General features: G+C 37.5%; 2 protein-coding genes across 2 annotated transcripts; one reads left to right on the top strand and one right to left on the bottom strand.

The window, feature by feature from the left end:
* The first annotated feature begins 712 nt into the window (after positions 1-712).
* Positions 713-7,454, top strand: LOC122002869 (E3 SUMO-protein ligase RanBP2-like). Its single transcript, XM_042558224.1, has 7 exons — positions 713-1,083; positions 2,836-3,227; positions 3,624-3,699; positions 5,117-5,190; positions 5,277-5,422; positions 6,445-6,525; positions 7,095-7,454. The coding sequence occupies exons 1-7, from the start codon at positions 912-914 to the stop codon at positions 7,141-7,143; spliced, it is 990 nt and encodes a 329-aa protein (XP_042414158.1). The 5' UTR covers positions 713-911; the 3' UTR covers positions 7,144-7,454.
* A 1,400-nt stretch (positions 7,455-8,854) lies between these two features.
* On the bottom strand, positions 8,855-9,522 carry LOC122000567 (bZIP transcription factor 27-like). Its single transcript, XM_042554939.1, has 2 exons — positions 9,166-9,522; positions 8,855-9,064 (listed from the first exon to the last, which is right to left on the bottom strand). The coding sequence occupies exons 1-2, from the start codon at positions 9,475-9,477 to the stop codon at positions 8,987-8,989; spliced, it is 390 nt and encodes a 129-aa protein (XP_042410873.1). The 5' UTR covers positions 9,478-9,522; the 3' UTR covers positions 8,855-8,986.
* Between the last annotated feature and the right edge of the window lie 6,357 nt (positions 9,523-15,879).

Genomic DNA, 15,879 nt, shown 5'->3' with positions numbered 1-15,879 from the left:
CCAGGTGCTGGTCTTGAAGACTAGCACCAAGAACTAACACCAAAGCCCTTGGTGCTAGTCTTCAAGACCAGCACCAGACTAGCGCCTTGGTGCTAATATTTCAAGACCAACATTAACGTTTAAGATCAGCACCAGTGTTGAACTGGTTGGTGTTGGTTTGAGACCAGTATAATGTTGATCTTTAAAGACTAGTATCAATACTGATGCTGATCTTAAACATTGGTACTGATCTTTTAAAACCAGCACCAAGGATGATAATCTTTGGTGGTGATCTTTCAAGACTAGTACCAAGAGCTTTGGTGCTAGTCTTTCAAAACTAGCACTAATAGTACTGCTAATCTTTCACTATTTATGGTCTTGAAAAATCAATACTAATGTGATATTGATTTAAAATCAATATTGATGTTGATATTTAAAGACTGATACTAATATGAAACTGACTAACATTATTTTTAAAAATTATTAGTACTGATCTTTAAACATCAACACTAATACTTATTTTTTAAAATTAGTAGAACATTAGAAGGACGAGAGAGATTTACATGGAGAGAGAAAAATGTTATTGGGCTCTTGAGATAAAAAAAATAAAATAAAAGACGAAATGCTCATGTGATTCACATGATTTAGGGGAAAAACTATTTTGATTTTTATCCATTAATTAATTAATTAACAAATAAATAAATAAATAAATAAATAAAAATTCTCAGCGGGAGCGTGAGTGCATCTCTCGGCCAAGGTCATTGTCAATGAGGCACTGGTCGGTGGAAACGAACGCCTGCGAAAGGGAGAGCCAGAGAATATGCTGCGGCGCAAATGGGGAATCATTATGCTCTCCTTCTTCTCCTTCCCTCGCTAATTAATTAGCTTCACCTCCTCTCCTCTCCTCACCTCATCTCGCCTGCTTTCGTGCCATGGCGACGGGGAAGGGCAAGGAAGGCGACTGGGACTGCGCCGGCTGCCGCAACCGCAACTACGCCTTCCGCTCACTCTGCAACCGCTGCAAGCAGCCGCGCGTTCTCGTCGACACCAACACCCCCGCGCACTCCAAATGGCTCCCCCGCATCGGCGACTGGATCTGCTCCGGTATTCCCCCAATCCATATCCTCCTCTCGATTTCCGCAACTGTGTTTTCCAAAAAATTCGACCTTGGCTTGTTTGAAGGGGTTACCAGTTATTATTGGTTGTATCTTTGCCTCTGTGTGTGCTGGGACTTGGTTATTGAGTTTGTTCTGATAGCAATCTCCCTAAACATCTCTCAAAAAGCAATCTTGATTTGAGAGCTAAACAAAGATGAATGATTGGTATTTGGGGCATTTCATTGAATTTAATCCTTGGTGAAGGTAGGCACAGTCCTGTGAACTTGAAATTAGGTTGTTGTTCATCCACACCAGAATTTTCGTGCACATAATGATGAAATAATAGATTGCTTGATTAGGCTCCCAGTGTAATGTGCATCTTTTTGTTGTATGAAAGTTCTGTCTACGCACTTGATTTTGGTTCTCTCTCTTTTTAAGTTTCGAATTAAAGATGTATGATGAAAAGCTAGCTTTTTCTATGGCAGATGTTTTGTTACATATGTAAAAAAATTGCCAGTGATTTTATGCAGTATTGTGAGGTGGTTAAAAGATATGGAAAAGGATTATCAGTTTTAGATACTTCTGAATTCTGCCTCCCTTAATTTACAGCCTGATATTTGTGGTCTAGGTTTATGATTTTTTCTGACAAGTAATGCATTACTTGAAACCCATGATGATTCACTTCACAAGTACTTATTCTACTTCAATATAGTTGTCATGCTTTTGTATTGATCCTTCTATATTCTTTGACAACTTCTCTAACTTATTGACCACTATCCTTATTTCACTATTGGCTATTGTTGTATGATGAAAATATTAGTAAAATTCAAGATGGTTTGTGTTTTTTTCCATCATCAAGTTTATTCATTAGTTGGTACTCAAATCCAAACTATACTTGTACCCCCACCATGAGGTCTGGAGTTCGAATCTCGGCAAAGTCGAGGTAAATGTCTCCCTTATGTGCTAGTCACTATTCCAAAGGCTAGTAGCCGCTCGTGATTTATGTCCTCCGTGTTGGCCCTGGGACGGGTTGGCTGGGACGCTGGGGGCGAGCGTATTCGTCTTTTGCCATCGTATATATATATATATATTCCCAAAACTATAAAATCTCAAATCATTTTGGAAACATATGTTTCTCTTTTGTCTCTATGAGACTGATTGAATATCCTAGAGATAACATTTATTTTATAAAAAAATACTGAATGTAATAATTATGCCGAATAGATGTTTGATATCTATTCTTTCACCATAACCTTTTTTTCTTCCTTTTGTGACTGTAAGTCTTCAACGTCTCAACAAGCTGCCTATGGCTAGCTTCCTGATTTGATCGAGTTTCAATATGGTTTCCATTTAAACTATATTTCAAATGCTATTGCCATATTTGTTTTATTTCCTATTGAAATTCTGATAGAGGAGTTCTCTTGTAAGAAACTCGTCAGTTGTCCTGAACCTAAAGTGTTTCAATAGGGGCAATAATTTAGAATGTGATTTCATATTTTGACTATCATAGTTGCTTCATTAAAACCTTGCCTTTTTAGATTTATATTTCTATTGAGCTAATATTTATTTCTAGTATACATATCTCTCATAGAAATTACCAGACTGATTCATCTTGATTGCTGTATCTAAGTTAATGTTTCCCTAAAAAATATACTTGCATTTAATTTTTAGAGTATAAATCTTACATAATGATATTAAATTGTATTGTTGCTTATGCTTTTGCATTTAAGTTATGGTTGTATGCCAAATGGATCAATAGGCTGCAGTAACAACAATTATGCATCAAGAGAACAATGCAAAAAGTGTGGCCAATCCAAGGAAGAAGCCGCAATGCCAGCTATTGCATTGCCTGGGTCAGTACTGCCAGCTTATGCACATTATATTTCGATGCTACAAGGACTATATGGGTCACAGACCGCATTTACTGGCAATCGAGGCATTCAGCCACTTCTACCCAGTTCAAGTTGGCTGCTTGGGGCTGAAAGTAAACTTGGGATGCAAATGGCTCCTAATTTCTCCTCAATCCAAAATGTGAGTGGTGAATATCCATTTTCAAGCACTACGTCTCAGCTTCTTCCAACCCCAAAAGGCTGGCGTAGTGGTGATTGGATATGTGATTGTGGTTTCCATAACTATTCTTCACGGTCTGAGGTGAGACCATATTCTAGTCTCATAAAAGTAAAACTTGAGTTATTCCAAATTATAATTTTAGATTTTTTACAAATTTGGCATTTAGCTAAATTTTATATCTTTTCTTTCTTACTTCTATTTCTATCAGATTTACATTATATTTCATTGTTGGATAAAACCATTTAACATTTTATAGAAATAAAAGGAATATAAATGTAATGTTCATGATATCTAGTCAACAGTCAAGGTCTTTTTCTCGAAGTTAAAAGTGTATGTAATACTTTATTTTCAGATCAATTTCCTCTTACATGATGAATTAACTTCCTCATGAGATGATAGTAATAATTTCCAGCCTTTTCTGCATTGCCATTTATGTAGTTGGAAGCCAAATTACCTGATTTCATTTTCCTTTTGCAGTGCAAGAAATGCAATATGCCATTACCATCTGCTGTTTCCTCGGTCGACACCTCTACAGTTTCAGATATGTTTTCAAGTATGCCTGTTGTTTTTTATCATTTTTTTTATCAAACCTGTAAAGATTATCTATTATGACTACCATACCGAATGCCAACGACAATCTAATCTGCTTCTATGAAAACACAACGCACGATATACACAATGACAACCCACTCTAAAGTTTCACATCTACTAATTAATTTGCATTGCTATCAGCACAATGTGCACTACTACTAAATATCAATCAACGGGTGTAGTTGGATCCATCATTATGTCTGAACCATTGCACTCTCTGTTTTGCAATAGTAAGTGACACTACTATATGCTCCAACATGTGCATGACTACCAAAATTAGCCCAAGTGTGTTGCATCCAACCCATCATACTGGCCAACATGGCCAATGTATGATCAAGGTGATAAGAAGTGATATAATTGCTAAAATGGTCTAAAAATCAAGCTCATAGGCCTCATCTGCAATTGATTCATCATCCACAAGTTATGCAATGCGTAATAACCCACATGAATAGCTACCAAATCAAGTCCAATTTGAACCCAAAGCAAACTCGAGATAATCCCACCCCTTGTCCAACCATCAAATAGCTATCTAACCTTGAATTCACCCCAAATCTGATCCAACCAATCTTAGAATCATCCTTCAGACATCTCAGTCAGCCTTAGATCAGTTGGTTCAACCCTAGGTACACTCTCAATACAACTAATTATCCCTAAATAGAAATCAGCGTGTAACACTTCAAGTGATATGCTATCAATTTGATGTGAAGTTTCAACAGAAAGGGTTTTTCAACTAAAAAAAAAAGGGCAGTCCGGTGCAGAAGCTCCCACCAAGATAGGGTTCCAGGGAAGAGTCTATTGTACGTAGCCTTACCTTTCTTTGCAAGAAACTATTTTCGACTCGAACCCATGACCTCTAGGTCACATGGTCGCAACTTTACCATTGTGTCAAGGCTCCAAAAAAAAAAAGGGTATTTCAACTCATAATATGTAGAAATTCTGTGCTATAGTGAAGTAATTGCCTTCTACAGCTTCATCCCCCCTTTTGGCACAAAAGAAATACTATAATTTTATCATAAGAATCATTGTTTCCATAGCTCAGAAGTAACCAAAGATGAGATAACATACATGAACTTCTTATACCTTATTTTTCTTACTATAGAAATATCTTGAAAAAGATAGACATGGTTAACTGATTACAAGAAAACTAAGTTGAAAGTTTAACCAGTATATTCATGGACCAATTCTGCTATATAAGGGTGTTGAGTGGTGTGTATATGTTTTTGTTTTTTGTATGAAAATCAACCAGTGGAACTTTAACTTCTATTTCCATCAGCTAGTATTCATGTAGTGCATAACATGCCATCAATCGATATGTTTCAAATTTTTGATATTTAATGGTGTCGTGTTTCTGCTATTAAACTGATTAATCCTTTATCCAGCTTTGGGTACAAAACGCCCTGCATCTGAAGAATTTTCAATTGTCTGGGATAGCAAAAGACTCAATGCAGGAAATGTAAGTGTAATCTTTTTGCAAGTACATTTGAAAGTATAGATGATTTTATACCTTATGCTATCTTTACACTGGCAAACTCATATCAGACATTTGAGCAACCAGAAAGTTACAGTTATGATCAATCGGCTGGAAGGCATGCTAAATATCACAGTGAAGATTTTGCACTCAGGTCCTTGCAAATGAACATTCATTCTTTGCAACAAAGAGCTGTGCCAACTCTTATTGGAAAAGGGTGAGAATTCTGAATACTCGAACTGATGCTCTTCATCTCATGCTATTCTGGCATCCTCCACTGTTAAAGAAAAAGTGAGCCTTACAAGCAAGCTTCAGCACATCTGCATATGTAATGGTTCATTGCATTGCTTAAACTAAATATGCACATTAACACATTATGAATGAGTGATTATGTGGGCATAGCGCAAGTAGAACGGATGTATCTTTGATGGGGCCGTGAATAATTTCTTGAATACGAGCCAATTAATACCTATTGAACTCACAACTAAAAGTTAAATTCACCTCCTGTGACAATCTAGGACCAACTACATAATCTTCCAAACTTCATTACCTCCTGTGTACTAAATTTGATGATGATGCCATTATTTTCTAATTCTCTTAATTGTAGTGGATTCTTAGAAAATTTAAATCTTGTTTCTTGTTTGTTATTTTTAAGGACTTTAAACACTTCTGCATTGTGTAGCCAAAAATTATATTAGTTCTATGAGTTGAACCAAGTATGTTGTTTAAATATGCTTTTAAAGACTTAGTTATGTTTTGCATAAATCTAACATAGGAAGCAGAATTACCCTTGGGCACAGTAGGATGCATTACCTACCATTTGTTTTAGGAATCAAGTGAATCCATATAAATTGTCGGAATGCGTAACAGAAACTTTCTAAAAATTACCAATAGTCAGGGTTTATGGTCTCCTCAAGTAGTGCTCCGTTCCTATTCGCTTTGCACCCAACAACTCCTCTCTAGCTAGCATTAATAGCAATTGGTGATTCCCTTCTTCCACTTTTTGATCTGTGACTGCTAATTCGTGATCGACACCCTCTCCAATTCTCCCTCCTCGTATATCCCTTATCCCTGATTGCTCCCAGTTCCCATTGGTCATAACCCTTCCAGTCATGAACGCTGTTTTATACGGTTGACTGTTTTATTTTATTAATTTCCATAACTCTGCTAGCATTTCCAATGTTAATCCCAATTGTCTGAATGATCCACAAACCCATTTTCTTTGTTTTTTTTTATCAGGGCAAATCAATGGCGTGATGGGGATTGGATGTGCAATAATTGCAACAATCATAATTTTGCTTCTCGTTCAAGTTGCAACAGGTAAAAATAAATTTAAGGATGTGTTTTTATGCCCATGGATATTACCCTTTTTTAGCTTGCAGTTATTGACTGTTGTAGTAGTTTAGGTCATGAATTAGCAAACTGTGAGGAAAATCTTTGCTGTTTGGTGAAGTCTTAATTTATCAAACTTACATATGCCTTCCAATTTATATTTTCATAACTAATGCATCCTGCTTAAAAATTCAACTAGATCCAGTTTGTAAATTCTTAGTCCTTTGTGTGAGCATTGAGCAATAGCATACGTACTTAACGTAGTATTTTCTCCTATATATATAGTCACAAAGTTTTGAATATGCCTTGAACACTCATATGAAACTGATGATTCTGTTTACCATCTATAATACATATGAATCTCTTTGTCCATTCATAGATTTAATTGCTCCAAGTCTACTTCTTAGCAAAGATATCACATAGATGATTTGAAGACATCTAATAAGCCTCCATAAGCTGACAACTTGAGAGATACATTTTTGACGAGAATCAATTTCTTTTCTTCTTATTACATCTAAAATCCCGTTCAATGTTTTCTTATAATTTGCCAATTGCAGGTGTAAAACACGGAAGGAAGCAGCTATCCTTCCTGTAAGTGTCACATAGAGTTTTTTTTCTCCCATGTGTGTGTGTGTTTTGTGGTTTAGAGCTTGAGAAAGAATGGTACTTCATCATTCAGTGTAATTTGGTGTATGCGTGAGCAAAGTCTGTTCCCATTTTTTGCTTGCTGGTTTTTCGATGCATACGAAACCAGCTCATGGTGCTCGATGTTGTTTTCTCGAGCAAAAACAGTCACTTCTCTTTTTTGATCAAACATGGACACCAAACGTAGCCATGATTGACGATGTGTTTCATATCAGGGTAAATTTTTTAGTTTGAGCTCTTAAAAAGATAGATTGGGTTGTCAGTTTAGATCACACACTTGTTCCTTGTTCTTGTAGAATGTACCAGTTACCTTCAAATGATGGCTGAGTCACTGGGAAATCAATCATTGACTCGACAGTGCGAGACAAAGGGAAATTTTATAAAATTGGGTACTTAGGTTTAAAAAAAATTATATAAAAAATTAATCATAAATATTTAAATTAATTATTTATAAAAGAAAACTCCCTACATGACTAAAAAAATTTTAAAAAAAATTGAGCCCAGGCACCATCCCTAGGCCATGCCCCTAGCTCCGACCAACACCCCTACTCTAGGAATCCAGCTAGCTGCCGATATAGCCCCGGGCCTGGTCAGGCGATTTTCACATGTTCTTTGAACTTTTTATTAATCTCTTCTTCCAATCCCTTTCTATTAATCCGTAGAGTTACGGACATGATCGTAGGAAGCTTCTTCATTGACGTCCAACAAAAGGAGACCAATGTTGCCCTGGGTAATGATATAACGGTAAGAGTACTTTTTATTTATTTATTTATTAAAAAAAAATGGATGGAATTTTATCGATAATTTTTTCTTAACGAAGGGTTGATTAATGATGATAAAAAATGAATACATTCGTTCTTAGCGTCTCTGTTAATCTGTCTCAAGATAACACGGAGGAGGTAAATCATGGACGAATACTAACTTTTGAAATAGTGATTACCACATAAGGGAACGAACAATCGACTAAAAAAATGATTAAATAGGTTGGATAACGTCGAGCCTGAAGTGACCGACACGGAGGAGATAAATCATGGACGACTACTAACTTTTGAAATAGTAACTACCACATAAGGGAACGAACAATCGACTAAAAAAATGATTAATCAGGTTGGATAACGTCGAGCCTGAAGTAACCAATCCGGTCCCACGAAAATTTCTCACTGGCTATCAAAATAAATCGGAAAGTGCTCGTAGTAGGTAGTCCAGTAGCTCAATATCCTTTAGTTTTGTGTCCCATTTGGAGAAAAAATTTCTATAAATACCCTATTACTGCACCATAACCCCGAGGGCTGAACGAACGATTGACTAAGAATATTAGGTTTATGGGTTATCTTACCATTGTTTTATTTATACAAATCGATTGCCTATAGAATTAATCAGCGCAGGGTTAACTAAAAAACAAGGAGATCAGTGTTGAAAGCATCGATTTGATCTGCACATGGCGTTGATTCTTGTTTTCAATGTTTTTTTTACAGCGCTCCCAACGTCTTGTTCCACGACTCAGAAACTCTACGCTTCAATAAAAATTCTTTAGATCTAACTCATTCACTGTTAGACTAACCAAAGATAAATCGCTTTTAATTCTTCGTTTCTATGAATTATAGCCTGTGATCATTGATCTCTGCAGACAGCGTAGGACCATCAGTACACTATGATCCAAGTACTGAGCTCATAGGAAAAAAAAAAACATGGCCTTGCATTGATGTTAAGTCGACAACAACATGCTTCCTCACAGGACAAAGAAAAGCTAAGTCTACATAGACTAAAAGCCATAACAACTCCTCATCCTTCCTTCCATCTTTCCTCAAAATGGAGCTGTCAATGTTCTTTGCAGGATTTGCTTTGTGACTCCTCTAATCTGATCTTCTAATGATTTCTTCAACTGCAGAAAAAACAAAAAAAAAAAAAACACTTTAAGCTGTGTGTAAAGTTTTACACATACTGAACAACTAATTAACTGACTGGTGGTTCAGAATTAGGTACCTCCTCATTCTGCCTCCTCAGCATTGTGTTCTCAGCATGCAGCTTGTCCACCTCCTTCTCCAGCTCGTTAGTGTAGGCCTGCTTCCGGGCTCGCGACCTCGTGGCCGACTCCCGATTCTTCATCATCCGGTTCTTTCGCCTTTCGGCATTGCTCCGGTCGAATTCCTCGGCCGGCTGCGGCTCCGGCTGGGAGTGCTTCGGCGGGGGATTAGTGTGGCAGTATTTGGCGAAGAAGTCTGCCGAATTGGCAAGCATGTTGTTGTCTTCTTGGTGAAGGGAGCTCAAACTTAAGTCCTTCCACACTTCTTCCATGTTAGTGTTTGCGGTTGTTAATTGGAGACTTGGAGTTGTGCTTTTAAAGGGGGTATAAAAGTGTATGCTTCTTCTTGTTTTATATTCATGGTGGGAATCATCAACCCATGTTACTTAGTTTTGACTATCCCTTTTAACTATTTGAAGGAAAACTATGCATATCTTTTTGCTTCTCGTGTTAATTATAATTAATGTAATTCGTGACATAGGCATGAGCTTTAATCGAGTCTAACGTTCCTAAAAAAAACATCAATATACAAGGTCAAATAAATGAATAACTCATTAAATTAAATGAAATGATAGTGATATATGAAATATCTTCTCAATTTTTCAAAAATATAGATCCGCTAGGTCCTCTAGTGTTATCTCCATAGATATGAAAGGAGGTATATGGATAAATCTGAAATCATCATTACGTCAGAGATATCATGCGCCCACCGTCTATGATACACCTTGGGAGCTATCTTCTCAGTTTTTGAAGCATTTAAGAATTGAGTCTCAATTTAAAAAAAAACAATAACAGATGAATTTATTTTAATGCGTTGTTGATCTAAGAATGTTGGGTTAAGGATCCTCCACTACAAGCGTTTTTTAATTTACGCTAGTAGTCGGTGGGAAATTTTTGTAAAGTTAGGCCGATCATCCTAGAATTAATCAGCATAAAATAGATCAACTCAAAAAAAATATAAGAGTTAACATATTTCTGCCCACTTGAAATTCATATCCATTAAATCAACCCATAATTAAATCAATAATTAAATCACTTTACTAGGTTAATTCTTTATGATAAATTCGTCTGTTACGATCTTAAGAGATCTTAACATGTAAGATCACCTGACCGAGAAACAAAATCCAACATATAGTACTCAGTTCTATAGTATTTGAGTACACTATATATCATAAATGTTAAGTTTAATATGTCAAAAATTTTTGAAATTCGTATGGAAGGACATTCCATTTATGTCCTATTTTGCCTATAATAATTCTTAATATTTTCCATCACATCCATCTTAAAGGTTGAGCCTTTTTTACTTTAAGTCCTACAATGATGTTATCAAACTTGATGTTAGTACTAAATGAATTTTATATTCTATCATGTGTCCTTTTGCCATGGTGAAGGCAAACAACCCTCAAAGTTAGTTCTCATCACAACCAATGGATTTGGATAATATAATTTTGATAAAATGTACATGTCATCCTTGATCTTATAAATAACATCTTCTTGATAACTTTTCTAGTAATTAAACTACTAGTCACAAACAAAACTTGATTTTTCTTTGTAAAAGGATTCAAATATCTTCTTTTTGTTCTTTTCGTAATTGTTAAGTTTGATGTTATTATTAACCTTTTTTAATTACATGATTTTAATGTTTTGAATGCAAACAAGCCAATTAAATTGTTATTGGATAAGTTAAAGTTGTTTTTTTCTTCATTCTTTTGTCACTTTATTATTGTCTAACACTTTGAAGCTTGATATCACTTGGTGCCATGATTCAATTGATTGGATCTTTAAGTTTTCCAAGGCTCATTGGAACTTTCAGGGAAATTCATATCAAGGTGAGTACAATTGTACAACTTAAAAAGAAGTGAATCTTTATTCCTTATTTAACCTAAACTAATTAAAGGAAAAAAATTGAATGGACAAATTTACCTAAATGCATGGATAAATTTACCTCATGAACAATAAGTGTGAACTGTTTGTCAATAATTTTCGTTAATAAAATTCTCATTAATATGATAGATAAATAAAAAAATTAAAATAAACAAATAAACTTGTATTATTAAAAATTAATAATTAATCAAATAAGTTTAAAACGGTAAAAAATTTAAATAATCAAGTAAGCTTAAACTAAAAGCTAGATAATATATAAACGAATCAAGTTGAAGTAAAACTCAAATCAAGCTTAAACGCATAAAAATGAAAAGACAAAATTAAGAAAACACATTTTTTTCTCTCCAAGTCATCAAAGGGCCCCCACCTTTAATTTTTTATCAAAATGATGCTCCACCCCACTAGCAACCCATATATAATTACCCAACTATTAGTAGTCATCCGTGATTTATTTCCTCCGTGTTGGCAGGGGAGCTAGAGGCGAGTGAATCACATTTTGTCACATATACACTTACCCAACTGTCCTTGCTTACTGTTTCCATTATTATCTCCCATCTAAATTCTGAATCGATCAGGCGTATTATAGTAACTATGAAACTGTAGTTGTTACACATATTGTAATAGTTTACGGTTTCGTAGATGCTACAACGTGAATATTTTTGAACAACTGAGTATGTATTGTAGCAGCTACGAAACCGTAGCTGTTACAACATATGTACAATTTCATAATTGCTACAATGTGTTTGACTGGTTCATGATTTAGGTGAGAGATAATAATGGAAACAATACTAAAAGGTAGTTGAATAATTATACTTAGTTTACTGGTGGAGTGAGTTGCCCTTTTGATGATTGTTAAGGGTGTTCTTTTGACTTTTGCCCAAAAAGAAATTAAGTTAAGCTTGAACAACCATTTCAATGATTTGATTCATTTTAGGTTCGAGTAGACTTGACCCAGTTACTTTATCAAACAAGGTTAAACACTATAAAATTTGACTCCGCTTGGCTCATTTACAATCTAAAAATTATTACATGTAAATTAGTAAAAAAAAACTTAAGGATTTATAATAAATATTTTTATAAAAATAATACCTAATATTCTTAATTTTTAAAAAATAAAATATTCTTATTAAACAAAAATAATATTCCTATTCGTATTTCTAAATAGAGGTAAACGGCAAATGATAATCTCCTATAACTAAAGTTGCAACTTTTAACTATTCCGGTAGTAAATCCAGTCATCACCAACACATCAACTATTTAAGGGAAGGGATTTACTTTAATGGCATAGATACCTAAGTAGAAGTATTTTTCTTTTCTTCAAATCCACAAAGAGTTAAATTCTTGCGATTGCATTCTAGTTATCTAACTTCTTGTAGTAGAAGTATTCTTTCTGATCTTTTATGCTTTGACTTGGAGTTTTTAACTCTACTAGTAGGCTTGGTCATAGGTTTTGGATTTCCTTTTACGATTGTATTTGTGCTAATAATAGCAGCTACGCGAGCTTTCACATAATTAACTCTACTTTCAGTGGCATCCAATTAAGTTCTTCAATAACTTTAAAAGAAAGCCATCATATAATTTAACCATATTCTCATGGAGGGACTCTTTTCTTTTGTTTGGCATGTCTAGAGAGGTGACCCATTCGTTCATCAAAAATCCATCATTTGAGGAGCTGAGACGGAGTGACCCACTAGCCTAGTCGGTTGGGAAATTTTCAATTCAACTCAAGGTGGGTTGCAAGTTACGCGGGCTAACCCACGAGCTCATTAATTTTTTTAAAAAAATGAAAAAATATAGAAAATCTAAAAATTTTAAGTTTGAATCGTAGATTAGGTTAGTTTACTCATGAGTCCTGATCCTATCCGGAATTTGAGTCAGACGAAGGTCGGCTGAGATGGCGTCGGTGTTGACGGAGAGACGACTGAGACACACCCAACGTACGTGCACCAGGAAAAGGACCCCCCCTGTGATAGAAGGATGGCGGTGACGAAGACCGGTGGTACTCTGGCTCTGCACAACACTCAAACAAGCAACTGGAATGTTAGAGACCCAAAATCAGGGAAAAAGTTTCCGGCGCAAGCCCTCCAACGCTCAAGTCGGGTACTTTTTCCCTAGAAGAATAGTGTACGAAGAAAAAAGAAATGTAGAAGATGAATGCAAAAGTGTGCGTGAGCGTATCTGCTCAAAGGAGAGGACCTCCCTTTTTATATGATACTGTGTACCTCTGGAGTCTAACCACTGCCAGAAAATGTCGGGTGTCAGGGCCTGTCGAGTAGCACGTTGTGCCCTCTCATTGGTGGAAGGAAGGTTCCATTTGTCGGCAATGGCAGACCCTGGGAATATTCCCTGACGCACGACAGTTATTCTCTAACAGGAGGTTGTTGGGGTTGCAAGGTTGCAAACATAGTTCCATATTGGAAGCACATGGGAAAGATCATGGGTTTATAAGAGAAAAGATATCTCCATTGACATGAGACCTTTTGGGGAGAGCCCAAGAGCAAAACCATGAGGGCTTAGGCCCAAAGTGGACAATATCATGCCATTGTGGAGATATCTAAATTCTTTTCGATCCTACAGAGGTTACGATTCTCTGACCTTGTTTGTCACTTATTGTTTTATTTCCTGCCTGGGTTTAGCTATAGATAGCTCAGGATGACCGTTCGTAGTGTCTCTTAACTTGAGTCCTGATGAAGGAGACGAGTTGTGGTGGGAGCCTCCCCTTTCTCGCTAAGATCGCTAAAGGGCTGACCGGGAGCTATTTGATTGCAAGTAACAGACCTATCTATGTGGACTGGACCAAGGAACCCAACCAGTTGGGGCAAGTCAGGTGTTACCTTAGGCTACATGTTGTGTTTTAGATATGGGGACCTAATCTGGAGGCACTCGATCGGGAATCATGCGGCTGATGACGTCAAGCGGTCTAACTCCTTTCCCTTCCTAATTGTTGGCTGCCACGTCCCCTTGACTTCTGACTGTCACATCCTCTTGACTTCTAACTGTCACGTCCCCTTGACTTCCGACTGTCTGGCCTTACCAGGTCCCACCTTTATGCACCATATCACAAGCCTCCCCCCCAAGTCTAGTCGAAGGAGACTTAAGTCCGACTGACTAAACCCGAGTCTCCTTGGGTGGCTCATGTGCAGCTGTTGATCCGATGTCTTTGGCGTTTGTATTGAGTCGATAATTCTAAAAGTCGACCAAGAGGTTGTTGACCGTGAGGGCATGATCACTTATGACTCGAGCTACGACGAGAGTGTGGAATCCCGACCGAAAGGTCGTTGGTGTGAGAGCATGCTCACTTATAATTTGCGCTGGGGTGAGAGTCTGACATCTTGATCAGGAGGTCATTGGGCATGAGAGCATGCTCACTTATAACTCGCACTGGGGTGAGAGTCTAGAATCCCGACCAGGAGGTCATTGGGCGTGAGAGCATGCTCACTTATAACTCGCGCTGGGGCTAGAGTCTGGAGGCGTGAGAGCATACTCACTTATAACTTGCGCTGGGGTGAGAGTTTGGAATCCCGGCCGGGAGGTTGTTGGGCGTGAAAGCATGCTCACTTATAACTTGCGCTGGGGCGAGAGTCTAGAATCCTGACCGGGAGATCGTTGGCCATAAGAGCATCCTCACTTATAACTCGCGCTGGGGTGAGAGTCTGGAGGCGTGAGAGCATGCTCACTTATAACGCACGCTCGGGGGAGAGTCTGGAATCCCGACCGAGAGGTCTTTGGGGATTGAAGGAGATGCCCCCGTAGACTTGGCCCAATCCACCTAGAATCACGAAGCGTATTACAAAAGATATTAGTTAAATTTGAATCTTACTCTGATTCCAAGGTGAGGATGAGGCGTCAAATGCTCTCCGTCACCTCCTACTTAATTTCCTGAGGTAGCCGCCTGAAATTTTCGGTCCTCGAGGCATGGCGCCCTTGAAGCATGGTGCCACTGTTCTCATATCACCTCTCTGATTTTTCTATCATTTCTATCATAAATGTCACTTCACAGGAGGTTGATGCGTGTCCCACGAACTTTCTTTGGTATGATGATTGATGCAAGCTTTCTACATGTGAACCGATGTTGTTTCTCTTTCCATTGATCCAACGACCTTCATGAGCTTGACTGTTTCTACTGTGCAACTCAAATCCCGACGTTCCTTAGGGGTTTTGGTTTAAAAACCCTAGAGGTCTTCAGTAGTTGTTTATCGGCGCTTCGACTTCCTACGACCTTTCCTCCTTTGCTTGTTCCTAGTCCTTGGCCTCCCTCTTCACGCACCCCTTGTGTAAGTGCTTCCTCTTCTACATATTTTTCTCCTCCTTCAACTTTTGATTTGATAATGGCTGGTGAAACGGTAACCCCGTGGTACACGTACTTTCCTTCGGACATTGAAGGAGTGACCTGAGGTCAATACAATCTAGGCCTACAACTTTCTGAACCGTACAAGCTCCACTTTCCCAAACCTGATGACCATCCTTATCCTCCTCCCTCCAGTTTCTTAACTTTCTTCAAAGATCAGCTTCTCGGTGGTCTCTGCTTTCCTATCCCTTCTTTCTTCTCCTCCTTGAGTCAATATTTCGGCATCCCCTTATCACAGTTTGCTCCCAATGCCTTCCGTGCCATATGCGGAATGGTAATCCTTTGCTGCCTGTATGAGATTCCTTTGACCCCCCCTAACTCTTCCATCATTTCTACTCCTTCAAGCGATCGGAGACCGGGGTATTCATGGTACAGTCTACGGTCGAGTATAAGTTCTTTGAGGGCATGTCTTCCTCCTATAAGGGATGGAAATCTCGATTCT

Source organism: Zingiber officinale, chromosome 7A (assembly GCF_018446385.1).
Source record: "Zingiber officinale cultivar Zhangliang chromosome 7A, Zo_v1.1, whole genome shotgun sequence".
NCBI classification, from domain to species: domain Eukaryota; kingdom Viridiplantae; phylum Streptophyta; class Magnoliopsida; order Zingiberales; family Zingiberaceae; genus Zingiber; species Zingiber officinale.
This window is presented reverse-complemented; position numbering and strand designations above follow the sequence as displayed.

Excerpts from the sequence above, each read along its gene's own strand:
- LOC122000567 (XM_042554939.1), bottom strand. The coding sequence starts at position 9,477 with ATGGAAGAAGTGTGGAAGGACTTAAGTTTGAGCTCCCTTCACCAAGAA. Across the intron at positions 9,065-9,165 it reads TGAGGAGGCAGAATGAGGAG|TTGAAGAAATCATTAGAAGA; the intron begins GTACCTAATTCT and ends TTTTTTCTGCAG.
- LOC122002869 (XM_042558224.1), top strand. The coding sequence starts at position 912 with ATGGCGACGGGGAAGGGCAAGGAAGGCGACTGGGACTGCGCCGGCTGC. Across the intron at positions 3,228-3,623 it reads ACTATTCTTCACGGTCTGAG|TGCAAGAAATGCAATATGCC; the intron begins GTGAGACCATAT and ends TTCCTTTTGCAG. Across the intron at positions 3,700-5,116 it reads AGTTTCAGATATGTTTTCAA|CTTTGGGTACAAAACGCCCT; the intron begins GTATGCCTGTTG and ends TCCTTTATCCAG.